General features: G+C 35.8%; 3 protein-coding genes across 3 annotated transcripts; all 3 read left to right on the top strand.

Annotated features, from left to right (window-relative positions):
• The first annotated feature begins 3,104 nt into the window (after positions 1-3,104).
• Positions 3,105-4,438, top strand: LOC107771760 (mitogen-activated protein kinase kinase kinase 18-like). Its single transcript, XM_016591207.2, has one exon. The coding sequence runs from the start codon at positions 3,277-3,279 to the stop codon at positions 4,432-4,434; it is 1,158 nt and encodes a 385-aa protein (XP_016446693.1). The 5' UTR covers positions 3,105-3,276; the 3' UTR covers positions 4,435-4,438.
• A 16,184-nt stretch (positions 4,439-20,622) lies between these two features.
• LOC142166565 (mitogen-activated protein kinase kinase kinase 17-like) lies at positions 20,623-24,269 on the top strand. The gene is given in 3 exon segments (XM_075225935.1): positions 20,623-21,132; positions 21,134-21,269; positions 23,512-24,269. Coding segments are annotated over 3 exon segments (978 nt in total). The 5' UTR covers positions 20,623-20,982; the 3' UTR covers positions 24,204-24,269.
• A 624-nt stretch (positions 24,270-24,893) lies between these two features.
• LOC107771759 (uncharacterized) lies at positions 24,894-27,290 on the top strand. Its single transcript, XM_016591206.1, has 4 exons — positions 24,894-24,962; positions 25,776-26,140; positions 26,636-27,047; positions 27,090-27,290. The coding sequence occupies exons 1-4, from the start codon at positions 24,894-24,896 to the stop codon at positions 27,288-27,290; spliced, it is 1,047 nt and encodes a 348-aa protein (XP_016446692.1).
• Positions 27,291-27,601: the final 311 nt, after the last annotated feature.

Below are 27,601 nucleotides of genomic sequence, written 5' to 3'. Positions count from 1 at the left end.
CTTGAACTTGAAGAATTTTCAAATTGGAGGTTCTCTAATCAATTTTCAAAAGTAGCAGCGGCAAATGAGTCAAAATCTTTCTTCTTAAGTCAGGGAGAGAATTCTTGCTTAAACAATTTCTTTGGAGACTTTGGTGATTTTGAAGAATCAATGTATTTTGCTTTAAAGTGAAACTGTAGTGATATGGTTTCAAAGGGCTTAATCTTTCCATCAAAGAGCAAATGGCTTCTCAAAAATAAACTCTCTCTAATTATTCTCTTCATTTTTAACTGGGTCAATGTTGATCTTTTTCTCTTTTAGGCTTTCTTTCCAATTGGATCATTATTGATTTTTCTCTTATTGGAATTTTCCCCCAATTGAATTGTCATCTTCAACTGAATCAGTTTATGTATGGCTTGAAGTAACACTCATGTAAAGATGAGATAACTAGTGCCAAAGTTGAAGTCTCCCGGTGAAAGTTATATTTATCTGGCATAATACATAAACAGGCTCTCAAACATGGCCTCAAGTGGTAAGTATGTCCTTCAACTTAGGGTGTGCACAAGTAGACACCTCAATTTGTATAAAGTTGAATACGTAAATACAAATGCTAATGTGATGCTGATATGGCACATAAATTTTGGGGGTGTCTAGATTATCATTTTATAAGTTGGAGTGTTCAACTAAAGTGGAGACAAGTTGAGTTGCTTACTTATGCACATCCAAAGTTGGAGGACATACTTGTCGGCCGAGGTCAAGTTTGAGGTCATGTTTATGTATTATGCCAATGAACTAATAAGTGAATGACACGTGGCAAACAACATGAAACAAAAAGAAGGAAAGACTCATGCTCGACAAAATCCCCACCCCCATTCGTTTTCCTCTTTCCTTTTCTCTTGTCATCGATCTGCAGATGTATATTATTTTTCTCTATCCATTAGAAAAAGATTGGACATATACTGAGCATTTATTTGCCACATCAGGCATGTCTAAACCTCACGCTCTTTACTTTATTTGGGACTATCAAATTAGTGCTTAATTGGTACGGATTAGATGAGGTTAGGGTGTCTTAGAAAGATGTCTTAGTTAAAGTATCTCAGTAGAAATTAATAACAACTGCCTATGTATTTGCCCACGCTTTTTATACATGGCGGCAGGGCATGAAACATGGGAATCAAGAAGCAAATTAATTAAAATTGTTATATACCCCTGTGTTTACTTTTACTAGTCAAATATTGATTTTGCACTCCCTTAAAAATTATTTATTAAGAGATTATTTTACTGAATTATATTTATTAATTTTTATTAAAATCTTATCAGTGGAGCAATGTTTAGGAAATGTGGGTAATTAATGCTAAAGATAATATTGAAAGAAAATAATCAATCTCTCTTGATTTCTTAAAATAGATAAGTAAAATAAAAATTTTACTTTTAGTATATTGGACTAGTAAAACAGAATGGAAGCATTATTTTATGAAAATGTTTGTTAGATTTAGAGATTCTCTGACTTGTATCCTAACTAATATAATCCAACTAACTTCTAGTATTGCTTCTTTGTGAGAGGACCTTAGACTAAGTGATAAGGTAATCTTTTGATTTTTGGCTTTTACTTTACCACTAAAGCTTACCTAGTATGTTACCTATTATTCTTTATAGCTTATTATTTTACTACTCCTTCAAATCAAATTCAATAACTCCTATTTGGCGAAACTACTCATTAGCAAAAGAGATACAATTCACTACTGCAATTTCCCGAGTTTGAACTTCCCCATTTGCCTATTTGTTAAGTTATTGGAAGAAAAATCAATCCTGGCAGTCCATTGCAATGATAATTAATATATAGGAAATCAATGTAAACAGTTAGTAGTAATATTCACATTAGAATGAAATTCAGATACACTTGGTTTAATTTGGTACATGCATAGTTAATTAAAATTTTATATATAAAAAAAAAATGTAGTTGTTCTGAAACTGTCTAATCCTCTCTTTATTGTGTACATTCACCCTACATGTATTCAAGACTTTATACTTATCAATGGTTGAATTCAAAAAATTATATTCGAAAAAGTTATGCCCCATCTTATAGAAGGAAAGTTAGGGAAAACCAGAAAAGAAGGCAGCAGAAACTGAAAGTCAGCATTGGGTAGAAACTGATGTGTAAAATGAGAGGTATGATTTGGGTGCACTTTTGCTTAATACTTTGCCACATTGGAGGATTTCCAGTGTCTTGATTTACAAGTTACGAACCATTACTAACAGTCCTTTTGGTCACTGTCTTGGAATGGTTTAAATCTCAAGGTTTCCAAGTATATGATTCTTGCTTTGGCACGTTGAAAAGCAATTATCATATTATATTTTCTAGAAGGTAAGTAAAGGTGATTTTGATCTTGAAATAGCATTAAGAAAGTAATTATATGACATAATCACCAATTTATCTTGTCATTCGATGCATTCATTAATGATTAATCCTCTTACAACAACAACAATAGCATACTCAGTGTATTTACACATGTGATTGTGTATGCAGATCTTACTAAGGTAAAGATGATGTTTCCGATATACCTTCGGTCCAAGAACATTAACCCTCTTCTTAATTGAAAAGAAAAAAATGATTCCAACTTGTCCATGGTGTCCTGCTTATTCTTCTTCATAGATTTTAGTTATAAAATTATTATCTTTTGATTGACTTTCTGCTTTTCTTTTATACCAAGAAGTTTAATATTGCTGACAAATTTTCATCATGTGAAGGAGTAAAATATTAGTTCATACCTCCACTTGAATTCACTGACTACCAAAAGGTGGAATATAATTGGGAAGAAATATCAATAGCAGACATTTTTGGGTGGTTAAACCCACTCTCACACCTTCCCTAACTCCCAAATTTAATCTTCAAAAGTCGTTACACCCCCAATACTAAACAAAGCATCCAACCTAATCTACTCATTCCAAGTTTCAAACTTGTTTTAAAAATATAATAATTGAAATTAAATTACATATTTTTCGCTTTCTCATTCTAAAGTTTGCCACGTGGCAGCAACCCAATTCGCCAAGTAAGTGATGTCCTCCGGCCTACTCAAAGCTGCCTAAAGGCACACAAAGCATCTGTCCACGTTAAAGGAATCGTCAAACTTTTCAAGTCTTTAAGAGAAAAAAAGGCCCACCTAAGCGTTACCAAACTAATTTGGACATTCACTGTTATATATAAACCTCTTTGTAGTGTCCAACCAGCAAGAAAAACAGAACATGTCGAAAACTTCTTTCACTTCCTAACTTACTACTTAGCAAATTCTTCTTCAAATGGACTGGATAAGAGGCGCCACCATCGGCCACGGCTCCTCTGCTGCTGTCTCGATCGCCGTGTCACGCTGCTCGGGCGAGATATTTGCTGTCAAATCGGTGGAGCTGTCACAGTCAGAGTGTTTGCAAAAGGAGCAGAAAATTTTGTCCACTTTGAGCTCCCCTTATATAGTTGGCTACAAGGGGTACGATGTAACAGGAGAGAACAACGAGGACATGCTCAATCTTATGATGGAGTACATGCCCGGCGGAACACTCACCCATGAAATAGGGAGACAGGGAGGCAGGTTGAATGAGCAGTTGATCGGATATTTCACGAAGCAAATTATTCAAGGATTAGACTACCTACATTCGAAAGGCCTCGTGCATTGCGACATTAAGGGACGCAACATTCTGTTATGTGAAACAGGTGCCAAAATTGCAGATTTTGGTTGTGCTAGGTCAGTCGATCAGGCTAAATGGAACGGTGGCACGCCTATGTTCATGGCACCAGAAGTAGCTCGAGGCGAAGAACAAGGGTTTGCAGCTGATATATGGGCATTAGGATGCACTATTATAGAAATGGCCACTGGTGCCTCACCCTGGACAACAGTTAGCAACCCAGCTTCATTGCTTTACCATATTGCATTTTCTGGCCAAAACCCAGAAATTCCAGAATTTTTGTCTTCAAAAACAAGGGATTTTGTAAGTAAATGCTTGACCAGAGATCCAAAACAGAGATGGTCCGCTAAACAGCTCCTCAGCCATCCGTTTCTTGAAGAATCAGATTCAAACAGCAAGGTAGATGAAGAGTTCATAACAAGTTCCCCAACAAGCATTCTTGATCAACGCATTTGGAATTCAGCGGAGGAATCAGAAACCGTCAACAATTCAACACAAACAATTAGTTCAATGGATTCTCCTCTGCAAAGGGTAACAAAATTGTGTACGCAATCAGGAAAACCAGAGTGGAGATGGGATGAGAGTTGGATCACAGTCAGAAATTGCAGTGAAAATAACAGAGGAGATGGTGGCAATTTAGTTAGTAAGATGTTGGAAATAAATTGCATAGATAGCCTTTTTTGTTGTAGTACTTCTAGGATACAACATAGAGCTGTAATTAGCAGTCTCAATTTTGACAGACATATTAGAAGTTCAGTAAATAAAATTACTCATTAATTCACTGTTTATAAATTTCTCCGTTTTTTACCTTTGTTGACATAATTTTTCTTATTTTTTTAATTTCATTTCTCGTTTGCATTTTAAAGGGTCAAACAGCATGTTAAGCATAGTAGCGTATAAATTTAATTTAAAAAAATTTTAAAAAGTCAGCGTTACTTTCTTGTTGGACGGTTGTTTGAGGGCTACAGCCAAAAGGTAAGAGTCTTGATCTATACGCTGGAAAGTGGCTATGATATAAAATATCTTGCTATCATAAATTAAATTCTTTACTCGAGGTTGAAGTGGGCGAGTGTGTATACTTATTCATATCTGATGTTTACACCAAATTAAAGCACTTTAGCATGATAAAGTACTAAATGAGATAAAATGCTCATTAGTTAAACTATAGTTAGGTAATAAAAATATGAAATACAAATGTCATATTATCATTATTTTGGTGCGCGTGCCGGTAAGTTTTTACTGAGTGAAGGAAGAGGAAGAGCTAACTATAGGTATTTTAATTAATAATTGAAGAAATTTATGCAACTCTTCGAGGGTGGAGTGTGAGAACAGGTCAGTTAAGTAATCACAAGCCTTTGAAATCACGCATTTCTTCACGTATGCTAATGCGAGAAAGAGGGAATTAATCATATTTTGACAAATACTTCTATAAGACTTAAAAAAAAGTAAGACACAATACTTTTGCCCAACTAATCAAACTAACTTAAGAAAAACATATAGAATTGAGACTTCCATATAGTAATAACTAAAAGTTTGTTGGTTTGCACTTTGCGACTAAGCTCAACCTATTGGCTATTGGTGGTGGTGTTAGTAGAGTGAACTGGTGCAATTAGTTGCAGCTTCTCTAAACCAACTTTCACTTTTTCCTTTGAATTCCATTATCCAAACTTCTTCAAACCAGTTCCTTATGTTTGAATTCAACATCTTAGTATATATATTTCCCACTAATTAGAAACACTAACCAAATATTTCTATTAAATTGATAGTACCTAGTGGGTTCACATTTGTTGGGTTTTTTTTATCTAATTTAAATAAAGAGGTGTGAATGGAAAAGGAAGGAAAAGATTTGGAAGGAAACGAAAAGTTTGTAGTAGGGGTGTACAAACCGAACCGGAAAACCGCACCAAACCAAAAAGTCATACCAAACCGATTAAAAAGCCCGATTAGGTTTGGTTTGATTTGGTTTGGTATTGAATTAAAAAACTCGAACCAAACCGACATATAAATATATACATTCAAACCTCTCTATAATAACCTCGTTTGTTCCGAAATTTTTTGGTTGCTATAGTGAAGTGCTGTTATAGAAGACATATATTATAACATAATATAATATTTCGGTTCCGAGAAAAACTCGGCTTTTATAATAAATGGCTATTATATCAGTATGTTGTTATAGAGAGGTCTGACTGTAATTTTTAAATATACTTTTAAGATTTTATATAGAATTTTCTATAAAAAAATGTCTAGAAATATTTGGGATTCTCTTGCGAGATATAATATTTAATAGTATATGAAGTGTTCCATATTTATTAACCTTAAATAATGAGTTGTATGATCACTTTCTCATCAAGTGTTACTGAAATGTGTCAATCTCTATGTTCTTCCATATTCATATCATATGTTAGGATCTATTAAATTCTATTATCTTTTTCAAATGTGAAGTGATTATTATTATTTAGGTATCTTGTTAATTTTTATGTTTAATTACCAAATTCGGTTAACTTTGAAAGTGTACATCAACGAAACATTATTGTGAGACGACTTAAAAAATAACTATTATGTGTTACTAAGAAAATTCTCACATAAGAATATTTTAACAGATAATATGTTTGTCAATTTTTTATATTTTTGCTAAACATATATTTCCTTATAAAAGATTTAACAAAGTAAGATTGAAATAATATTTAAGTAACAAAAAACCCGACAAAATCGAACCAATCCAAACTGATATAGTTGGTTTGGTTCGGTTTTTATCCGGTCTATGTACACTCTTAGTTTGTAGTATTTTTTTTATTAATGCACTTTGTCCCTCATCGGAAAATGGAAAGAAAACCTTTGTGCTTATATAGAGAAACGCATCTTCTAACTCATAAAGAGTTGAGAAGAAATGATGTCTCGCATTGTCGTCCTTGCTCGGCTTGACTGATAATTTTTTGGACCAAATTTATTTTTCGTTTTTCGGTTATTTATTTTCTTTTTTGATATTTTTTTGCGGAATATTTTAATTCAAATTTCGCGGTGATAATTTTTCCAAGGATCATATTCGTGCCTAATAGAAATTTAATTTCTAGCGAACAAACACCTTCTCAATACGAACAAGTATCTTGACACTTATTGCTATAAAAAAGAGGAATAACCTCATTTTTCACCATCCAAAATCTGAAAAACTCTCCCCTAGCTCTTCTGTATTTCTGCATTGTTTTTCAAAGCAAAATGTAAGCATAAGTGTGGTTTACTGTCATTTGTTGAGTTCGACGAAGTTCTATAATTTTCATTGCCGGTATTACAAAATAGTTGTTCCGTTCTATCCTGTGAGGAACTAATCCAATAACCTTGGGCAACATTAAGGGGATTAAATTCTTTAAGGAAAAACAGTTTTATGTTGGGCTCGAAACTTTTTATTCTTCTGTTTCTGTTTCTGTTAGTTATTATTTTATTTTTGCATAAATTATTTTCAAACACAGATTACTAGCAACTTTTTCTTCAAATATTATCACAACTTCCAGACGCACCTCACTTCAAATAAACCAATAAAAAAAATTAGTTGTATTTACAAGTTAACATTCGATAACAAAAGAGGATTGTTAAAGTAGCAAGCATCCTTAACCTTCAGTCCTCAGGGGGTTTTAAAAAAAAGGAGGTATGTTATGAATCTAGTCCAGCCCAATATAGATAACACACAAATTAATATTAGGTCGAGAAGAAGAAATTGGGCCAGGCCTTCACACAGGTTACTCTGGTATCCAGGTTGAGGCACTTTTATTAGTTAAATAGTGCACAGTAACAATATCAGTAGGCTATCGTGAATTATGTGCAAAGGCATTTCTGGTATCTTCCCAATTCTGTATCAATCCTTCTCATCCCTTTCTTCTTAGCTTTGTTGCAATCTTCCCTACTCTAGTTAGTGTTTGCTTTGTAATTCCGGTTTAATGTTCAATATAATCGATCAATTCTATTGAAAGAGAGTCGTCTACTTTTTTTTTTTTTGATTTGCACCGGGTGTCCGAGTCTCTTCGAGACCCGATTATTCCCGGGGGTGCACAGGCCCTCGGAAAGGAATTTTTCGCAAGTACACCACGGTTAATTCAGGTTTTACCCAGTCCGATGGCCCTCAAAAATTATTTGCACCAACTTGAGACCTTGAAAAGGGAGGGAGCAAACCCCAATTGACACCAGGCCAACAACCCTTGAGGGTTAAGAGAGTCGTCTACTCTTATTTTGTTACATTGGTGCTTTCATCCAGAGTTTTCTAATTGAGGACCAAAAGTTACTCAAGGCTTTCGTCGATGACTCAATTTGTGATTCACTACAAGAAATGAAGGATTCGCTTTCTAAGGATTTCGTTGATATTCGTTCGATGTTTATGGAGTTGGTGGGGAAAAAGGCTACGACGTCCATTCCACCCCGAGGTCCAGTGGAAATAGGGCGGTTCTGCGGTGGAAATCCGGAGTCTTGGATTTTACAGGCGGAGAGGTATTTTGAGTTTTACTCCATCACTGACGATGTTAAGCTCTCTTTAGCATCATCTTACTTGGATGGCGAAGCTTTAGCTTGGTTCCAGTGGCTTTATCGGAACAAGCTATTTGTCGACTGGAAGCATTTTACGGAGAAATTGAAGCTGCATTATCACAAATGGATCCCCCCCGCTTCGATAGGGTGTTCGGCTGATCTCCCATTTTGTTCTAATTGTGATGAAACTTTAGAAATACCAAGGACCCAGGGAAGTCCTCTTACTACTATGAGTCATGTTTCCAACTTCTTTGAATTTCAATCCACATTTAAACATAGAAACTCACAGGCCAAACATATATTCGATGAAATGTCTACTAGAGTCTTTTCCAAAGCAGTGGAGGAAAATTCTCCTGTTACAGCAGTGACCCAAAGCACAAATGCAAACACGCGTGTCTCTTACTTTGCAGTTGATTTGGGATAATGATCACTCACCTACGATGTTCGACAAAATGTTACATAGCGGTTGAGCCAAAGAATTCCCTGAGGGGAAACCATATGCTCCAATCAACATGCCCGATGAAGAAGCTATGGGTTTTGAAAGCAACAAAGTCCAACTGTTTGATGAAAGTCCTCAAAACGATAGGCCAGATAGGTGCGTGACTAAATTTTCTCTTGATTGTGGTGCTAGTACACGACAAACTGAATATAAGACATTTGAACACACATATGTTGCTGAATTTTTCATGGAACCGGAGACTATTTCGGAACTATGCGCCGATAAATATTTTATGGAGAATGTGGATGGCATTCCAGCAAATGAAATTCTTCCTGATGAAATGACGCATGAGGATGAGCATGGAAAATCTAATGTGGAATTCAATTATCACCATAAATTGAGCCGGTTTCCATTTGATCTTGGTTCTAATTTTCTTGACATCACCATGCCCGTAACTGCAATTGTTCTTTGTGTATGGGATCCAGGAATTAGTCCCGAGTTCATGGCTCTAACAGATTCGATAGAAAACATGAAGGCACATGCACCTTTTGAAGAAGTTAGGAAAAGGAGTTGCTTGTTTGCAAAGTTGTATGAATGGGAGCATGGAGGTAGAGTTGAAATGAGTGTTGAATGTAGTTGTAATTTTAGAAATTCATGTGCATCATACAAGCTACTGGGTGAGTCGATAGGACATTCATTTCTGTATTCTTCTGATGGTGTTCTAACTCACCTTGAGGCGCAATACATGATTACTCAGTTGAGGTATTTTAGAATTGGTATGTTGTGGTGTCCCTGTGAGATTGTGTATCTAGTTTTTATGTTGCATTGGTTACTAATGGATCTCATTCATTATGAAGAAGACGTCACTCACTAAAGCCTCATATACAAGATTTTAATGATGCTTTTCTGCCATGTTAGAGTTCCTAATTCTACAGTTCTAAAGTTGCATCAACCTAGTAAAGTCTTGGCTATGATGGCTGATAAAGAAGGATGAAAGAGCATAGTGCAAGCAAATTTCTTAAAGGTTGATAAAGGACTGAATTATGTCAACTTAATGGAAGAGTCTAAGCGCGAACATGACAATGCGCAATATGTCATCATTGTAGATATGCTTGGTCGATCAAGTCAATTAGTTCATGCTGGAAACTATATATATGAAGTAGTAGAATTCATGGATATGCACATGCTGGAAACTATATATATGAAGTAGTAGAATTCATGGATATGGACTTACTGGATGGTGGGCTTAATATGAAGCCATTTAGAGGGTTTGCCGAGCTGGGATTCCACACCGTCATATATTTTTTGCAACGTTATTCATCTTCCATACAGACTTGGTTGTTTATGTCAAATTTGCTAATCTTCCCTTTGATCCTGGTATACATGATATCGCTATCAACCTGAATATGTTTGCAAATAGTGTTGTTTTTTCGATTTATGAACCAATAGCTACACTATAGGGTGATTGGGTTTATAGTGAGGGGAAGTCAGCATCATGTTCTGTTTTTTTTCTTGCAATGTATAAGGGCACAGGACTATTTAAGTAGGTTGTTGTGAGCAGTGGCGGATCCACATGCTGATTTTGGGTGCTCAAGCACCCATTATCTTTGACAAGATTTAGTAAATTTCTATAGCTAATTATAAAAATATTTAGATAAATATTGGGTGAGCACCCAGAACTAAACTTTATTTTCCTTTTCTTTCCGAATTTTTATCAGTGAGCACCCACGACTTTAAAATCCTGGATCCGCCACTGGTTGTGAGCGAATTCTTTGACCTTTACTCCTACGATCCAGGACCCTATGTTCAGCTACCTACGGCCTACTGTCATGTATGTAGGAATGAAACTGCTGTTAATGTTTTGCTTTTCTTACATAGTAGTGGTGCTGGCTGTACCTATAATTTTGAGTTACTATCTCGATCCAAACTGCTATGTGCACCTGTTGTGACTATTGTTGACGCTTCGGAAGCTGCTAGTTGGAATGATGTGTATATTGCAATTGGTTTTCTGGTTCCTTTTGCTAGTAGGGGAGTTTACTTGGTGGCAGACCAGAAATTTCAGCATATTTTCTACTTATTCAAGCCCATTACGTGCAGACCAAGGGAAGAGATCATATGCAATTCTCATGTCACTTTGGATTCCTTGTTCAATATTGCCACTATAAGGCAAGTATTGCTATGTTTCCTTCAAGGGAGTGACCAGGAAGACAAAGATGGCACATTCATAAAACAACTTCTGCGCCTATTTTTCATACCAACATCTTCCAGGGGAAGAATGCCCACATGTGCGTGGCAGTTGCTGCAATAATAAAATACAGAGAAGTCCTTCAAATACTCTCCATCGCTAAGATGCTTGAATTATTCCAAATGAAATATGCACGTTATCTTGTGGTGGAAGTGGTCTTAAGGGTATTTGATTGGTTTGGATGGATCACTGCTACTGCATATTATGCAAGTACTATTTTTGACTTTGTTGATATCTCCAGAAGGATTGCATCAATTCCTATGGTGGTTTTAGAAGTCCGGATGAAAGTCTTGGGATTTCTTTTGAGGGATAAATCAAGATGTTCTTTGCTGTTTGAAATCCAAACATATGTCAATTGTCTTTCCTCATTAGTGTTGATGTGCTCGAACCTTGAGGACAAGGTTCTTATTGAGGAGGAGGGTATTGTCATGAATCTAGTCCAGCCCAATATAGATACCACACAAATTGATATTAGGCTGAGAAGAAGCAATTGGGCCAGGCCTTCACACAGGTTACTCTGGGATTCAGGTTGAGGCACTTTTATTAGTTAAATAGTGCATAGTAACACTATCAGTAGGCTATCGTGAATTATGTGTAAAGGCATTTCTGGTATCTTCCCATCCTCAATTCTATATCAGTCTTTCTCATCCCTTTCTTCTTAGCTTTGTTGCAATCTTCCCTACTCTAATTAGTGTTTGCTTTATAATTTCAGTTTAATGTTCAATATAATCGATCAGTTCTATTGAAAGAGAGTTGTCTACTCTTATTTTGTTACAAGGTAAATAAATAAATAGAACTCCACGTTCCATTTCTCTCCCCCCACGCCCACGCCACTTCCACCCACTGCAGAATAATGTATTCCATGTTCCTAAGTGAACTAGAAAACGAGAGAAAATATTCGCACGTGCCTTGCTTGTGGCCAAAGTTTGGTAACCTATTGTGGTTCATCGTTCTCGCTTTTGTTTAAGTCAAACACAAAACTGATGTCTTCAAAATATTAAAAAAACAATAAAAGATTAGAAGTCAATTTCAATTGTTTATTTTTCAGATGGTTATAGGTTTATGGTATTTAATAAATGATTATTTAATAAAGTAAGCAAAAGCATCTGAAACAAATAGGCTCTTATATATTACTTTGGACCATAATAACTTTGAAACACTCGACTACTCAGACTATTAGATATATCTTCAAAGCTGTTATGAAATATAACTCAAAGTAACAATATGGAACAAGGAAATAAAAGCAATTTAGTAAAACATGAACAAAAAATAGAGATAGAGAGAAGGAAGAGATTTTCTTTTTTAATTGTGTGTATTTCCCTATCTATTACAAGGCCTTTATATAGGCATAAAAAGTGAAGAAAATATGTCACGGAATATGTCATTGAACATACAAAATATGTCATTGAATATATCATTAAGCATTTGAGATGAAGATCATGGAAGAAGAGTAGACATCCACCATAATGTGATATTTATCATAACACTCCCCCTTGGATGTCCATAGATAATGTGTCTCGTTAAAACCTTACTAGGAAAAAAACCTATGGGAAAAAATCCTAGTGAAGGAAAAAGAGTATACATGTTTAAAAATAGCCTTTTGGTTGCCTCGTTACAAATCTTGCAAGGAAAAACCCAGTGGGCCAAAACCTTGTAAGGAAAAAAGAGTACAACGCGTATTAACTCCCCCTGATGAGAGCATCAATTCACATCCTTGATCATTCACATCCCAATCTTGTATACTAGTTTCTTGAAGGTTGACGCCGGTAGAGATTTGGTGAACAAATCAGCCATATTATCACTTGAATGAATCTGTTGCACATTGATATCACCATTCTTTTGAGGATCATGTGTGAAAATAACTTTGGTGAAATGTGTTTTGTCTTATCTCCTTTTATGAATCATCCCTTCAATTGGGCTATACATGCTGCATTGTCTTCATACAAAATTATGGGTAGTTTGTCACACTTCAAACCATATTTGTCTCGGATAAGATATATTATAGACCTCAACCAAATACATTCTCGGCTTGCTTCATGAATAGCAATTATCTCAGCATGATTAGAAGAAGTAGCCACGATTGATTGCTTAGTTGATCGCCAAGATATGATAGTGCCTCCACATGTAAACACATAGCATGTTTGAGATCAAGCCTTGTGTGTGTCAGATAAATACTCTACATCGGTATAACCAACAAGATCGGGATTGCAGTCATTGCCATAAAATAAGCCCACATCGGTAATCCCCCTTAGCTAACGTAATATGTGCTTGATTTCATTCCAATGTCTCCTTGAGCGGAGAAATATCTTGCTAAGACATTAACTGAAAAAGTTATGCCACGCCTTGTAATGTTAGCAAGATACATTAGTGCATCAATTGCACTAAGATATGGTACTTCAGGACCAAGAAGTTCTTCATTATTTTCATGAGGTCGGAATGGATCTTTATTTATATCGAGTGATCTCACAACCATCGGGGTACTAAATGGATGTGCTTTATCTATATAGAATTGCTTTAAAATATTTTCAGTGTATACTGATTGATGGACAAAATTTCATCTTTTATATACTCAATTTGTAGACCAAGACAAAATTTTGTCTTTCCAAGATCTTTCATTTCAAATTCTTTCTTTAAACAGTTTACTGCTTTAGAAAGCTCTCCGGGAGTTCTAATGATATTTGAATCATCAACTTACATGGCGATTATAACAAATTCAAATCCATATCCTTTTATAAAGACACAAGGACAAATTGAATTATTCTTTTACCCTTCTTTCAACAAGTACTCTCTCGGGCGATTATACCACATGCGCCCTGGTTGTTTCAATCCGTATAAGGATTTTGAAGCTTTATTTAATAAATTTCTTGGAAACATTTATATGTTTCAGAACAATTTTAATCCTTCAATGATTTCCATTATACACATATCAAGTTTTTATGTATTGCCATATTAAAACCTGAAATGATTATATCCACCATAAGAGAACATGTCTCCATATAATTAATGTGAGGATAATTACTAATTTTCTTGTGTCACAAGTCGTCTTTATGTCTATCGACTTGAACCTTTTGCATAAGAACTCATTTATACCTCCATTGGCTTTATACTTTCAGGTATTGGGACTATCCGCCCAACTTCACATTTTTTCAAGTGAAGTCAATTTTCATTGGGTATTTTTTATTTGGCCAATCATTTATCTGTCCAAATTTCATGACAGATTTGAGCTCAAGATCCTCGTCAATATTAATAATATTGAGCGCTACACTATGTTAACAATATCGTCGATGATCACTTTATGTCGGTTCCATTATTACGTAATAAATACATAACTTATTGAGATCTCTTTATCTCATTATTTTCAGGTACCTGAGCCTCTCACATGAGGTCTTACGAAGTGTTATGTCGTGGTGCTTTTCTAGAGCACTTGCCTCCTTATTATGACCATCTTGAACATTTGTCCCTCTCCTTCTTCAAGAAGTTTTATCTTTGGAATCGATTGGTGTGTTACGCTTCATGCGTGCCATAGACTCTGTCTCTCATAGACCTTATTCTATTTGGAGCATTAACAGCTGAAATATGACATTTAGCTTTGTGTCAGCAAATGCGTCTGGCAATAATTTGTAAATGAATTATCACTTGAACTTCAAGTTCATATTTTCTTGTACGAGGATTTATATGTATTCATAATAATTCATTTCACGTATCACTTTCTCAGCTGCCCATTTTCTCCCCCTAATGTTGGAATCACCAACATATTTTCCAACCTTCTTTGGGAAACCATCACTGTGTATTATGGTGGCATAATTAAATCATATAGCACATCCATATTTCTATATAGAAATTATTTGGTTCCTGACCCTGAACCGATTGTGATAAGGAGAAATTTTCATAACTTGGCTAGATGCGTACAAGTGTTGTTGTATATTAAATAATACATCTCATACCAAATTTTGTTTTTTTGGGAGTTTTGTTCTCATAACCAATAATTTAGCTATAATTGGAGGCATACAATTTCTGCTAAACCAACTTGGATTTAAACCAGTATTATCAAGATAAATCATCATAATTTATATTCTGGAACTGTGCTCTAATAATTTGAGCAACCAATCTTGCAAAAGTCAAACTGCAAGTTGATAGCAAATGCACATGTGACCATAGAATAGATGCATCTATTAAAAATCATATAATAGTAAACGGTCCACATGGCAGGTGACTAGGCCCATATATTTATCACCTTTTATTCATTCTAGAAATCAAGGGATTCAATCCCAACCTTAACTGGTATATCATGAGAATAAGCAGCACAAGAGAATTCTTGAAGAATCTTCTATTCTTCAATATATGTCAATGTAATTCTTAATTAATTTTTCGCATCATAATTGAACCGGGATGGTCAACCGGTCATGCCAACTAGTATTTATTTTAGTAAACCTCTAGTTCACTTGTGGCATATGATTCCAGCATCATGCTTATATTTGTGTAGTACAAATAGAAAGAAAATCGGGTAATCTTTTATATTTACCCGGTATGATTATAGAAATATGAAGATATTCAATCGTCCTTTCATTTATAGTCTCAATATGCCAATCACTTTGACTACATTTGAAATTCAAAAAGTTTCTTTTGAGACTTTACAATATCAATGTCATGAATAATTTTATTCATCCAAATAGTAACAAATTAGTTTTTCCGGAGCTCTTAATAACTTTTGTACTATAAGATCTTTTATCATACCATTCATATGGTAAATGTCTCGTTCACGGAGAAACTTATATCATAATAAATTGTCATGGTTAGAATTATCATAAGCAAAATCATTTCTTGCTTTAATTTTACCTTCAATAACTTTTATAAGGCATGACAAAATAATATTTGGCGTATCACATGTACGCGACTAATGACATATTCATGTAACCACACAATAATATTTATTCTCTTTAAAACCTCCCTTAGAGGTGAGTTGTGTGGTATTCATATAATCATGAATTGCATGTCTTTATTCATTGCTTTTATCACATATTGTCACATTCAACTTTAGGAATGGGTTTGCATTCTCAATGCTTATCACAAGTCACATTCTATTCAAGGAATGGATCATAATCCATGACGTGCTTTATTATTTTCATACAAATTTGATGGTAAACATTGCCTTCACATTTTGAAGGACTATTTTGAGAACCCTTATTGTTTTCCTTTTATAATCATAGTGATGATTATTATTATTTTGATCTTTGGAAAGTCCATGTTTGTTGTTCAATCACTTGTCTTCATTTAAACTTATTATGCACTGCTACCACATTCACTTCAAGAATGGAGCAAATCAAGTGGGATAATCTTCATGCCTTTAATGAAAAATATATATTATTTTTCTTTAGTCATCATTATATCATCAATATGGTATAGTGGGACTCAAACCCAATGTCTTACCAATATAAAGACATGTTAGGCCATAATAAATTGGGACTCAAACCCAACTCTTATCATTATGGAGCATCCCGATGTCTTACCCTCAATCAATGACATAATAGGCTAAACAATATTGAGATTCATTCTCAAGCCTTAATTTCAATCACATGCCAAGAAAGTTATACACAACTAATTTGCAACTTAGCAAATCAAATTTGCTTTCTTAAATAAGTGTACAAATCTCAAATCAGCGTAAAGCTTTATTAATTATTTGTAGCATCTATATGAAATACAACCGTTTGTAGTCAGAATATTTCTTCTAAATTCTATTAAAGTTTAAATGGATTATAAAATCATTGTCATAATATTTATTGAGTCTCTCTAAAAAATATTGTTGTTTTCGGGGTATACCCTACCTATTGGATTTGATTTAACGCCATGACTTTCCTTCACTCAATTCAACCAAACAATTAGTGAATAAATTTATCAAAAGTGCATCATATAGGTAACAACACATATATAGTACTAATACATAAATTCAGCATTTATATTACCTGAAAAGTGACATTATAGGTAACAACTTACCAGTTGTAGCTTGTGCATCATTCATATAAAATACTTGAAAATGGTAAGTCAGTAGCAAGCATCAAGTAGGTCATGGATACTCAAAAATACCTCTTCTAGTAGTCATACTAATCGTTGTTTGCTTTCAAATGATACGACCATAAATTATGAATACTTTCTCAATAGCTGGTTTGTTTTCCAAATTTCAAAGAAGTAATTAATTAACCTAGATAAATATGTGAAGTATTTCTTGTTTTCTTTAAGATGATTTATGTTTCTAATCAGTAAGACCAATTTTTTTTTTTATGCAAGTGCAAAAACCCAAAAGGAAAAAATATTCATCCAAGTAAAAAAATATTAAAAGCGGCAGGACAGATTGAAGATAGTTAGCACATAAATAAGCATAAGACAACTTATATAACATATCCTTGGTTACCATGACATGCATCATATCAATAATTAACTGTTACTATGATTTTCACATAGAGAATCCGAAAATTTCATTCCATTCATGTGATATAAAAGATGTAATATGGATATGTGCTTATGCAATACATGTGTAGTACGAAGTTGTGTGCATACGAGATATTAGAGGAATGACAAGTATAAGATAATCATACCTTCTTACGTTTCATTACTTACCATATGTAGTTTCTCTTTACATCTAACCAAGAGATGATATGTATGACTTCTAATTGCAATCTTTCCGGATGTAGAAAAATTTTTGTAGATATATATACAATTGGTTGGAGACTCGTGCTGATAACGTGTTATGAAATATAACTCAAAGTAACAATATGGAACAAGGAAATAAAAGCAATTTAGTAAAACATGAACAAAAAATAGAGATAGAGAGAAGGAAGAGATTTTCTTCTTTAATTGTGTGTATTTCCCTATCTATTACAAGGCCTTTATATAGGCATAAAAAGTGAAGAAAATATGTCACGGAATATGTCATTGAACATACAAAATATGTCATTGAATATGTCATTAAGCATTTGAGATGAAGATCATGGAAGAAGAGTAGACATCCACCATAATGTGATATTATCATAACAAAAGCCAAATTATATTAGTCCTGTGATCAATTTTTATTACTCCAATACTTTTAGTTGTACTTTCACTTGAGACACCCAAATTATCAACAAAATTTTAATCTAATGATATTATTATATTGGACAGTGCATGATTTCGAATTGTCAACGGATAGAATAGGAATCTTTTTGAATTGTTCTTTGTAAAGGAAATGTTAGTTGTCTAAACATATAATACTCTACTAGTACAACTGCTAGTGCCACTTATGATGGATATATAGGCCAAATTCTTAATCTTTTTGACTAAATTAAGAAAATAAAACGTGATGTTCAATTAGGAATAATGATTTCGGGGGAGGACACATTGCACATTTTTAAATAACATTTCGTGATTTCTTCTCTTATTAAAGTGGAAAAGGTAAGAAAAGACTTACTTTTGATTATTGATAAAATTAAAGTAGTTATATTGATAAGGGATCCACATAAAACATTTAAGTTATTTGTAAAAGAAAACGAAAAAGCTTGTTTAAGGCTATTAAGTGATGTGGGGAAAAAAGAGGCTATTAAGCGCTCAAATATAGGCGTAACTCACATAAATACCAGGTTAGATGTGTGTGTTTATGAAACACCGTTCTAATAATCAATGGTGTTTAGTTCGTCATTTAATAAACGAAAAAGGGCTAAAACTGCCCCTAGATTATTCCATTTGGAAAAAAAATGACCTCCATCCACTTAATGAGCCAAAAATACCTTCACCATTATCTTAGTGGCTCAATTACGTTCTTATTACTAACGGACTTATCTAAAAGAAATAGAAAAATTTAATGAATATCCATGTGTTATCATGCCATTTACCTTTACTAAATTAAAAAGAAAAAGTTACCATAACATGGGTTTTGATTGACCCATCCCGATTTTAAACCCTGTTAATCCAAACCCGATTTTAAAAGATAATATAACTTCTTCTTCATTTTTTAGATTCTGCAAATGGAAGAATTTGTGCCACCACAACAACAAGAAAAGGAACAATTTAAGCAAGAAAATGTTGAGTTTAGGAATGAAATGAAATGGGCATGAGAATAAAATTCGGGATCTTGACTTAGGAAGTAATTCATTAAATGAAATCAAATGGGTATAAAATGGGTATGAGAAAAAAATTCATTATCTCCTCCTCTTGTTCAATTTCAAGGAGATCGGAGAAGAAAGGGGAGTTGGCAATGGGGCATGTCCTTTTTTCGGGCGAGTCTGAAGAAACCATAGATCAATGGGACGGTGACATGTAGATATTAATAAAAATATTTTTCAAATAAGTCTGTTAGTTAATAAGGGCATAAGCGAGCCACTAAAATAACGGTAGGGGCATTATTTGCTCAATAGATGGACGGAGAATATTTTTGTACCAAATCGAATAGTTTAAGGCCAATTTTGACCCTTTTCTATTTAATAAATTAAATTATTCAATTGATCGTTGAGACAAACCTAAATGGCTATCTATGTAAAACTCTTTGGCATGACTTTAGGTGGGAGAGCCTACCTTAATCTTTAGCTAACTTACAAGCCACGCCTTCATATATTGGTGGCATGGAAACGATGGAGTAAAATTAACTAAACTCGTTTACTTTAATATAAGTAATGTTTGTTAATTTAGTGATGCTGTATCTTGCCCCCAACTAACTCTTAATACTGCAACGTCTTGAGAAGACTTAAGGCTAATTAATTAGGAAATCTTTTTAATTGTTGGTTTTTTCTTTGAAACGAAACCCCACATATTGCATTATTTAAGTAATTCACTTAACACAGTCAACTTCTTTCTTTTCACTGAATTTAACTTTTCGTTCACACCCTTTGGCATTTATAACTTTCTGTCCGTTTTCCTCTTCCTTGAAATGAAATCCAACTGTTCTTGCTGGAACAATTCATTAACTAGAACAATACAATTCAAACTATAATATCACGAGTTTAAAGTCAATAATCCAGTTTGTTATCTAATTAGATTTATTTTTATTAGATCTATTACTTGAAAAAGATAAAGAATCACATCCAATTGAAAGATAGTTTATTAATACACTTGACAATTCAATATCTTTTGAAAATTCATTATTCTGGTTAATGTTAAATTTTATTAGAAGTGCAACTGACTACCTGGCTGTCCACTGCAAACACAATTAATAGGTACGAATCAATGCAAAGGGTTATTTATATTCTGGTGAAATTTGGATACACTTGGTTTAGTACATGCATTTAGCGTAAAGTTAGGTAAATTCCATTGTTAAAATTTGGAAAAGAGAAGAAATGCAATATTACTGAAACTGTCTAACCCCATCATTACTGCATACACATACCCTATATGTATTCAAGATTTAGTAATTAGCAGTGGTTGAAATGAGAGAACACTTTGCCAGATTGGAGGAATTTGTACCTTGATTTAGAAGTTACGGACCACTACTAACAGCCCCTTTTGTCACTATTGAAATGGTTTAAACCTCAAGTTTTTCCAAAGACATTCTTTGGCATGATGAAAAGAAATTCCAACATTGGTTCTAGAAGGTCATTTAAGGTATTCATGGATCTTGAATTAGCGTATTAATTGTTAAGAAAGTAATCAAGTAATATAATTGTTATGTCATAATCTGCCGTTGATTAATCCCCTCCACTGAATTTGAATGCCTTCATCTCCACTTCACTAAATTGACCAACTAAATCTTTACTTAATTGATTTTGGGTCTAAATAGCCTCAAGATGAAACATCTTACATTATAACACTTGAAGCTTAATTCTCTCTCTTTTTGCTTGTGTAATTCAAGGTCTTTAGTCATTGCAAGTCAAGGGCTCCTTCTTCTTCTCAAAGCATAATTGATAGTAAAACCTAATTACTCATTTCACTTCCTCATTACAACAGTTGCCACGTGGCAGCAATCTAATAAGCCAAGTCATTGCTGTACTCCGGCGTACCTAAAGTTGTCTAAAGGCCACAAGCCACTTTTCCAAGTATTTAAGAGGGAAAAAAGGGCCCCCTTGGCTTACCAAACTAATTTGGACATTCACCATTATATAAAACCTCTTTGTAACTGAACATGTCCTAAACTTGTTACACTTCCTAACTAGCTCCTACCAAATTCTTCTCCAAAATGGACTGGACCAGAGGCCACACTATAGGCCGCGGGTCTACAGCTGCCGTCTCGGTCGCCATGTCGCGCTGCTCCGGCGAGATTTTTGCTGTCAAATCCACTGAGTTATCCCGGTCCGAATTCTTGCAAAAGGAGCAGAAAATTTTGTCAAACTTTGAACTCCCCTTATATAGTTGGCTACAAGGGGTACGATGTAACCAGAGAGAACAACAAGGACATGTTCAATCTTATGATGGAGTACATGCCCGATGGAACACTCACCAACCAAATTAGGGAACAGGGAACGAGCAGAACAACAACAACAACAACAACAACAACAACCCAGTATAATCCCACAAGTGGGGTCTGGGGAGGGTAATATGTACGCAGACCTTACCCCTACCCCGAAGGGTAGAGAGGCTGTTTCCAGGAGACCATCGGCTCAAAAAAGCAACATGAGCCGATATATTAGTACCATAAAAATGCATAATAAAATAACAGAAATATAAGAGATATGAAATACAGAATACGAAATACGAAATAGATGGCTGGTATAGTAAAACTAGCAGGTAAAGCCCTGCATCAATAGACGACCAATGACATTCTTAGTCTAACTCCTAACTCGCTAGTCTCACTCTATTGTGCTGTAGAAATATTCACAACTTTTCCCTAACCTACAACCTTAATGCTCGACCTCCATAATTCCCTGTCAAGGGCCATGTCCTCAGTAATCCTAAGTCGCGCCATGTCCTGTCTGATCACCTCTCCCCAATACTTCTTAGGTCGCCCTCTACCTCTCCGCGTGCCCACCACAGCCAGTCGCTCACACCTCCTCACCGGTGCATCAGTGCTCCTCCTCTGAATGTGCCTGAACCATCTGAGTCTTACTTCCCGCATCTTGTCCTCCATGGGGGCCACGCCCACCTTCTCTCGAATATCTTCATTCCTAATCTTATCCATCCTTGTATGCCCGCACATCCACCTCAACATCCTCATCTCTGCTACTTTCATCTTCTGGATGTGTGAGTTCTTTACCGGCCAACATTCAGTTCCATATAACATGGCAGGCCTAACCACTGCTCTATAAAACTTACCTTTTAGTAACGGTGGCACTTTCTTGTCACACAAGACTCCCGACGCTAACCTCCACTTCATCCACCCCACCCTTATACGGTGTGTGACATCCTCGTCAATCTCCCCGGTCCCCTGGATAAACGATCCAAGGTACTTGAAACTACCCCTCTTGGGAATGACTTGAGAGTCAAGCCTCACTTCAACTCCCGCTTCTGTCGGCTCAACTCCAAATTTGCACTCGAGGTATTCCGTCTTCGTCCTACTCAACTTGAAACCTTTAGACTCAAGAGCATGTCTCCAAATCTCTAGCCTCTCGTTGACGCCGCCTCGTGTCTCGTCAATTAGAATAATGTCATCAGCAAATAGCATGCACCATGGCACCTCCCCTTGAATATGATGAGTCAGTGCATCCATCACCAGGGCAAATAGGAATGGGCTGAGCGCAGACCCTTGGTGCAACCCCGTAATAACTGGAAAGTGTTCAGAGTCGCCTCCTACTGTCCTAACCCGAGTCTTAGCTCCAGCATACATGTCTTTAATCACCCTAATATAGTCAACCGGGACCCCTTTATCCTCTAAGCAGCTCCATAAGACCTCCCTAGGAACCCTATCGTACGCTTTCTCCAGATCAATAAACACCATGTGGAGATCCTTCTTCCTATCCCTGTACTGTTCCACCATCCTCCTAATAAGGTGGATAGCTTCTGTGGTAGATCACCCCGGCATGAACCCGAACTGGTTGTCTGAAATAGACACCGTCCGTCGCACTCTCATTTCTACCACTCTCTCCCAAACTTTCATGGTATGACTTAGTAATTTGATGCCCCTATAGTTGTTACAGCTCTGGACATCACCTTTGTTCTTATACAACGGGACCATTGTACTCCACCTCTACTCTTCAGGCATCCTATTAGTCTTGAATATAACACTAAACAATGCAGTAAGCCATTCCAAGCCTGCTCTACCCACACACCTCCACAGTTCAACCGGAATTTCGTCTGGCCCGGTAGCTCTGCCCCCTCTCATCTTACGCATTGCCTCCATGACTTCGTCGATCTCAATGTCCCTACAATTACTTAATTCATGGTGACTGTCGGCATTCCTCAATTCCCCAAGTATAATATCCTGATCCCCTTCTTCGCTTAGAAGTTTATGAAAGTAGGTCTGCCACCTCCTCTTAATCTGGTCATCTCCCATCAAAACTTTGTCGTCATCATCTTTTATGCACCTCACTTGGTCCAGATCCCGAGTTGTCTTCTCTCTCGCCTTAGCGAGTCGAAATAACTTCTTCTCCCCACCTTTGTTCTTTAGTTCCTCATACAGATAAGCAAAAGTTGTCGTCTTAGCCTCCGTCACTGCCATCTTCGCCTCCTTCCTAGCTACCTTATACCTTTGACTGTTCTCTCTCTTCTCCTCCTCGTCAGTGCTGCCTACTAACCGCAGGTAAGCCGCCTTCTTTGCTTCCACTTTACCTAGGAACAGGGAACGAGCAGATGATCAGATATTACACGAAGCAAATTGTTCAGGGACTAGACTACCTACATTCGAAAGGGATCTTGCATCGTGACATTAAGGGACACAACATTCTGTTATGTGAAACCGGTGCCAAAATTGCAGATTTTGGTTGTGCTAGGTCAATCGATCAGGTTAAGTGGAACGGGGGCACGCCTATGTTCATGGCACCAGAAGTAGCACGAGGAGAAGAACAAGGATTTGCAGCTGATATATGGGCATTAGGATGCACTATTATAGAAATGGCCACTGGTGCCTCACCATGGACTGATTCTACCAACCCAGCTTCATTGCTTTACCATATTGCATTTTCTGGCCAAAAACCAGAAATTCCTGGATTTTTGTCTTCACAAGCAAGGGATTTTGTAAGTAAATGCTTGAGAAGAGATCCAAAACAGAGATGGTCTGCTAAACAGCTATTCAAGCATCCATTTTTTGAAGAGTCCAATTCATATGACAAAATAAATGAAGAGTTCATCACAAGTTCCCCAACAAGCATTCTTGATCAAGGCATTTGGAGTTCAGCGGAGGAATCAGAAACCGTCGACGATTCAAGACAAACAATTAGCTCAATGGATTCTCCTCTGCAAAGGCTAAGAGAGCTAGAAATGCAATCAGGAAAACCAGATTGGTTACAGTTAGAAATTACAGTGTAGATAACGAAGGTGATGATGGTAAGGTAGTTTCTGGCATGACAGCTTTGTCAACGAGGCATGAAATGGAGCTGGAAAGCTGTTATTGCCAAGATAACATTTTTTATTGCAGTGTTTGTAGTATACAGCAGAGAGCTGTAATTAGCAGTTTCAGTTTTGACACACATAAATGAATTACAGCAAATAAAATTCAGTGTTCATAAATCTCTCTCCTCTGTGTTTTACCTCAAACGACTTACCTTTCTTATTGTGGAGTATTTTTCATTTCTTATTTGCATATAAGTCATAAGTGTTTAGTACATAGAAACAAAATTCAACAGCCTAAGATAATTTCTGAATACATTATATGCCTACATTATATATTATAGCCACAAGAGTGGTAAAATCAAAGCATGGGACATGCTTCATAAATTCCACGGAGAATGATGACCTGTCATGTCCCGTCTATTGCAAAACGTTTTAACCATTTAAACAGGTTTTAGAGAAACTTTAAGTTAGTTGGAAGCCGAAATGAGTGAAAAAAATAATCAATAACAGATGTTAATGAAATTAATATTTTTTTTTCCCAACACTTCCATGGTCATGCCAATGAGGGAAAAGGCCTTAATTGAAAAAAAATGACAAAAATCCAACCAAACGAGATTTCCCTTGCCTAATCTTTTTCAGGTACCATTGTAAAGTCATAATATAAACATGTCACAATTGACATATGATGGTCCTGAAGATGAGATTATTGGAAGCAGGATTCACTTCTGCCAGAAGGTATACAACTACACATGATGCTTTTGTTGGGCTAATGCTTTCTCAACCTCTCCACCTACTCATCAGACAAGTAAAATAAAAATGAAACAACTCCAATGGATGCGACAGAAGCAGTTAATTTGCGTGAATTAAGTAATAAGGTGAAGGTCCTTGTGGGAACATCCGATAAAATTGAAACAATACAAAAAAGAGCAATGGTACCCTTCAAAGCTGAAGTCATATAGGCCCTTATAACCTTAGCTTATCTTCCATCAAAGCCTTCTAAAATTGGATCATTTGTGCAGAAAACAGATATAAACTTAAAGTTTAAAGGCCCTTCAGTAAGGCCTGTTATTATTTGGACTTCCAGTGGTATTTGCCCCAAGTGACGAATAAATGTGATGCTTGTTTCTTTAAGCTGGCCAAATTCAGTAGTGTGCATATGAATGTGGTAAGAAGCAAAATGGAGGACTGCTTAATTGAGTTTTATGTCATGGGGAAATAAAAAATGACTCCATACAAAGGAAGCAACATAATATTCTTAAATCTTCGTTCAATTCGGTAACATGAAAAAAAAGGTAAGATATTAAGAGTCGCGTGCACAGTTAGGTTAATTGGTTAAGTGCACGTGTGAGTTGAATGTATATATGTATTATTACTGAATGAGAACAACATAATTTATTTCCATTTTACTTCTTCATCCTCTCTTCTCTCTTCTCTGCTATCTTCTATAATGTACGATGACCTCCAATGGAGGTTCCTTATCTTGACATGGTATCAGAGCAACGATTAGGGAATTGATACTGCTTACTTCTTCACTTAGCTGATTCACAGTTACAAGTTCTAGGAATATCCGCCATGGGAGATACCTTGACACCTCAAATCGATCATCGTCATCCCCTTTACCTTCAGCCGTCTGATACACCTGGAGCACTTTTGATAGATATCAAGCTCACATGTCCAGAAAATTTCGGATTGTGGAGTAGGTCGATGCGTTTCGCTTTATTGGGAAAAAACAAGTTAAGTTTCGTAGAAGGAACGTGTGTGAAGAGCTTGTACAAAGGAGAATTAGCAGATTTGTGGGAGCAATGTAATGTTGCGGTACTTTTATGGATTGGAAGGAGTGTTTCACAGGAATTATTACCGAGCATAGTCTATGCATCAGATGCTTCAAAGGTATGGACTGAGTTCAAGGAAAGGTTTGGCAAATCGAATTTGACTAGATTCTATCATCTTTGGACTCAAATTGGAACCCTAACTCAAGGTACGAATTCTGTTACTACTTATTTCACTAGAATGAAAGATCTTTTGGATGAACAGGACACCTTGATACCCGGTCGTGTATGTAATTGTAAAGAATCAGAACCTTTTTTTTGAAATATTCTATCAGCAGTGCCTAGTGCAGTTTCTAGTTGGATGAAATGAGACTTATGCACATGTTCGTAGTCAAATTCTATTAAAAACCCATGTACTAACAGTAAATCAAGCATATGCCCTCGTAATACAGGAAGAGAGTCAATGAGCTCTTGGTGTAATGGACCTAAACAAGGAACCATTAACTATGTTAGCTGGAAGAGGACAAATGATGAAAGGAAAGAAACCTAGTTTGATTTGTGAACATTGTGGATATAAGGGACATCAAAAGGAAAATTGTGAGATATTCACCTGAATTCAATGCAAGGTACTGGTTTCAGAACCTATGTGAACAACACAACAGTTGAGGGAACTAATTCTGTTGAAGGTCATTTCTTTACAGAAGTGGAGTATAAGCAGTTGGTGAGTTTGTTAAACAAATCAGCATCATCTGGTGATTGCAAAGCCAATATGGCAGGTATTGTTTCCCTGCTATCCAAAACTTGTGGTATTGAATGGATTATAAATTCAGGGGCATCTCATCATATTACTTCCTATAAAGCTGAACTAATTGACATTAGGAAATTAGGGAATCAAGAAGGTAGAAAAGTGCAGGTGCCAAATGGTAACAAGTCACAGATAACTGATATAGGAGATGCAACAATTTTAGGAGGTCAGAGGATCAGAAATGTCTTACATGTGCCAGATTTCAAGTTTAATCTACTTTCAGTAGCCAAGCTGACCAAGGACCTTGTTTGTACTGTAAAATTCTTTCCTGATTTCTGTCTTCTTTAGGGTCTTTACAGTGGCAAGGTGATGGGGATTGGTAGAGAATTTGATGGCCTCTACATTCTCCAAGAACATACAAAATCAGTAGTAGGAGCAGCAATAATAAGGGGGAAACATGACACAAAATTGTGGCATTCAAGATTAGGACATCCTTCCATGAAGGCAATGCAACACATACCTACCTTGAGAAATCTAGAAGATGAGTAATGTCCAATGGAAAAATAACATAGATCAATCTTTCCTGTTAGTAGTAGTAAATCAGACTGTATTTTTCAGCTTGGACATGTAGATGTTTGGGGTCCCTATAAGAGGCCTACACATGATAAGAAGCATTACTTTGTCACAATTGTTGATGACTTTAGTAGGTACACTTGGATTTGCCTAATACAGTTTAAGTGTAAGGTATTGGTTGTATTGGCAAATTTCTTCTAATTATAAAAAATCAGTTTGGTATGATAGTTAAGGTGTTGAGATCAGACAATGGCACATAGTTTTTTTAATTCTAAATGTAATAATTT

Source organism: Nicotiana tabacum, chromosome 11 (assembly GCF_000715075.1).
Source record: "Nicotiana tabacum cultivar K326 chromosome 11, ASM71507v2, whole genome shotgun sequence".
Classification (NCBI taxonomy): Eukaryota; Viridiplantae; Streptophyta; class Magnoliopsida; order Solanales; family Solanaceae; genus Nicotiana; species Nicotiana tabacum.
The sequence above is the reverse complement of the archived record's forward strand: the minus strand, read 5'-3'. Positions and strand labels throughout refer to the sequence as shown.

Excerpts from the sequence above, each read along its gene's own strand:
- LOC107771760 (XM_016591207.2), top strand. The coding sequence starts at position 3,277 with ATGGACTGGATAAGAGGCGCCACCATCGGCCACGGCTCCTCTGCTGCT.
- LOC107771759 (XM_016591206.1), top strand. The coding sequence starts at position 24,894 with ATGTCACAATTGACATATGATGGTCCTGAAGATGAGATTATTGGAAGC. Across the intron at positions 24,963-25,775 it reads GGATTCACTTCTGCCAGAAG|TTACAAGTTCTAGGAATATC; the intron begins GTATACAACTAC and ends GCTGATTCACAG. Across the intron at positions 26,141-26,635 it reads TGGACTGAGTTCAAGGAAAG|AACCTATGTGAACAACACAA; the intron begins GTTTGGCAAATC and ends TACTGGTTTCAG.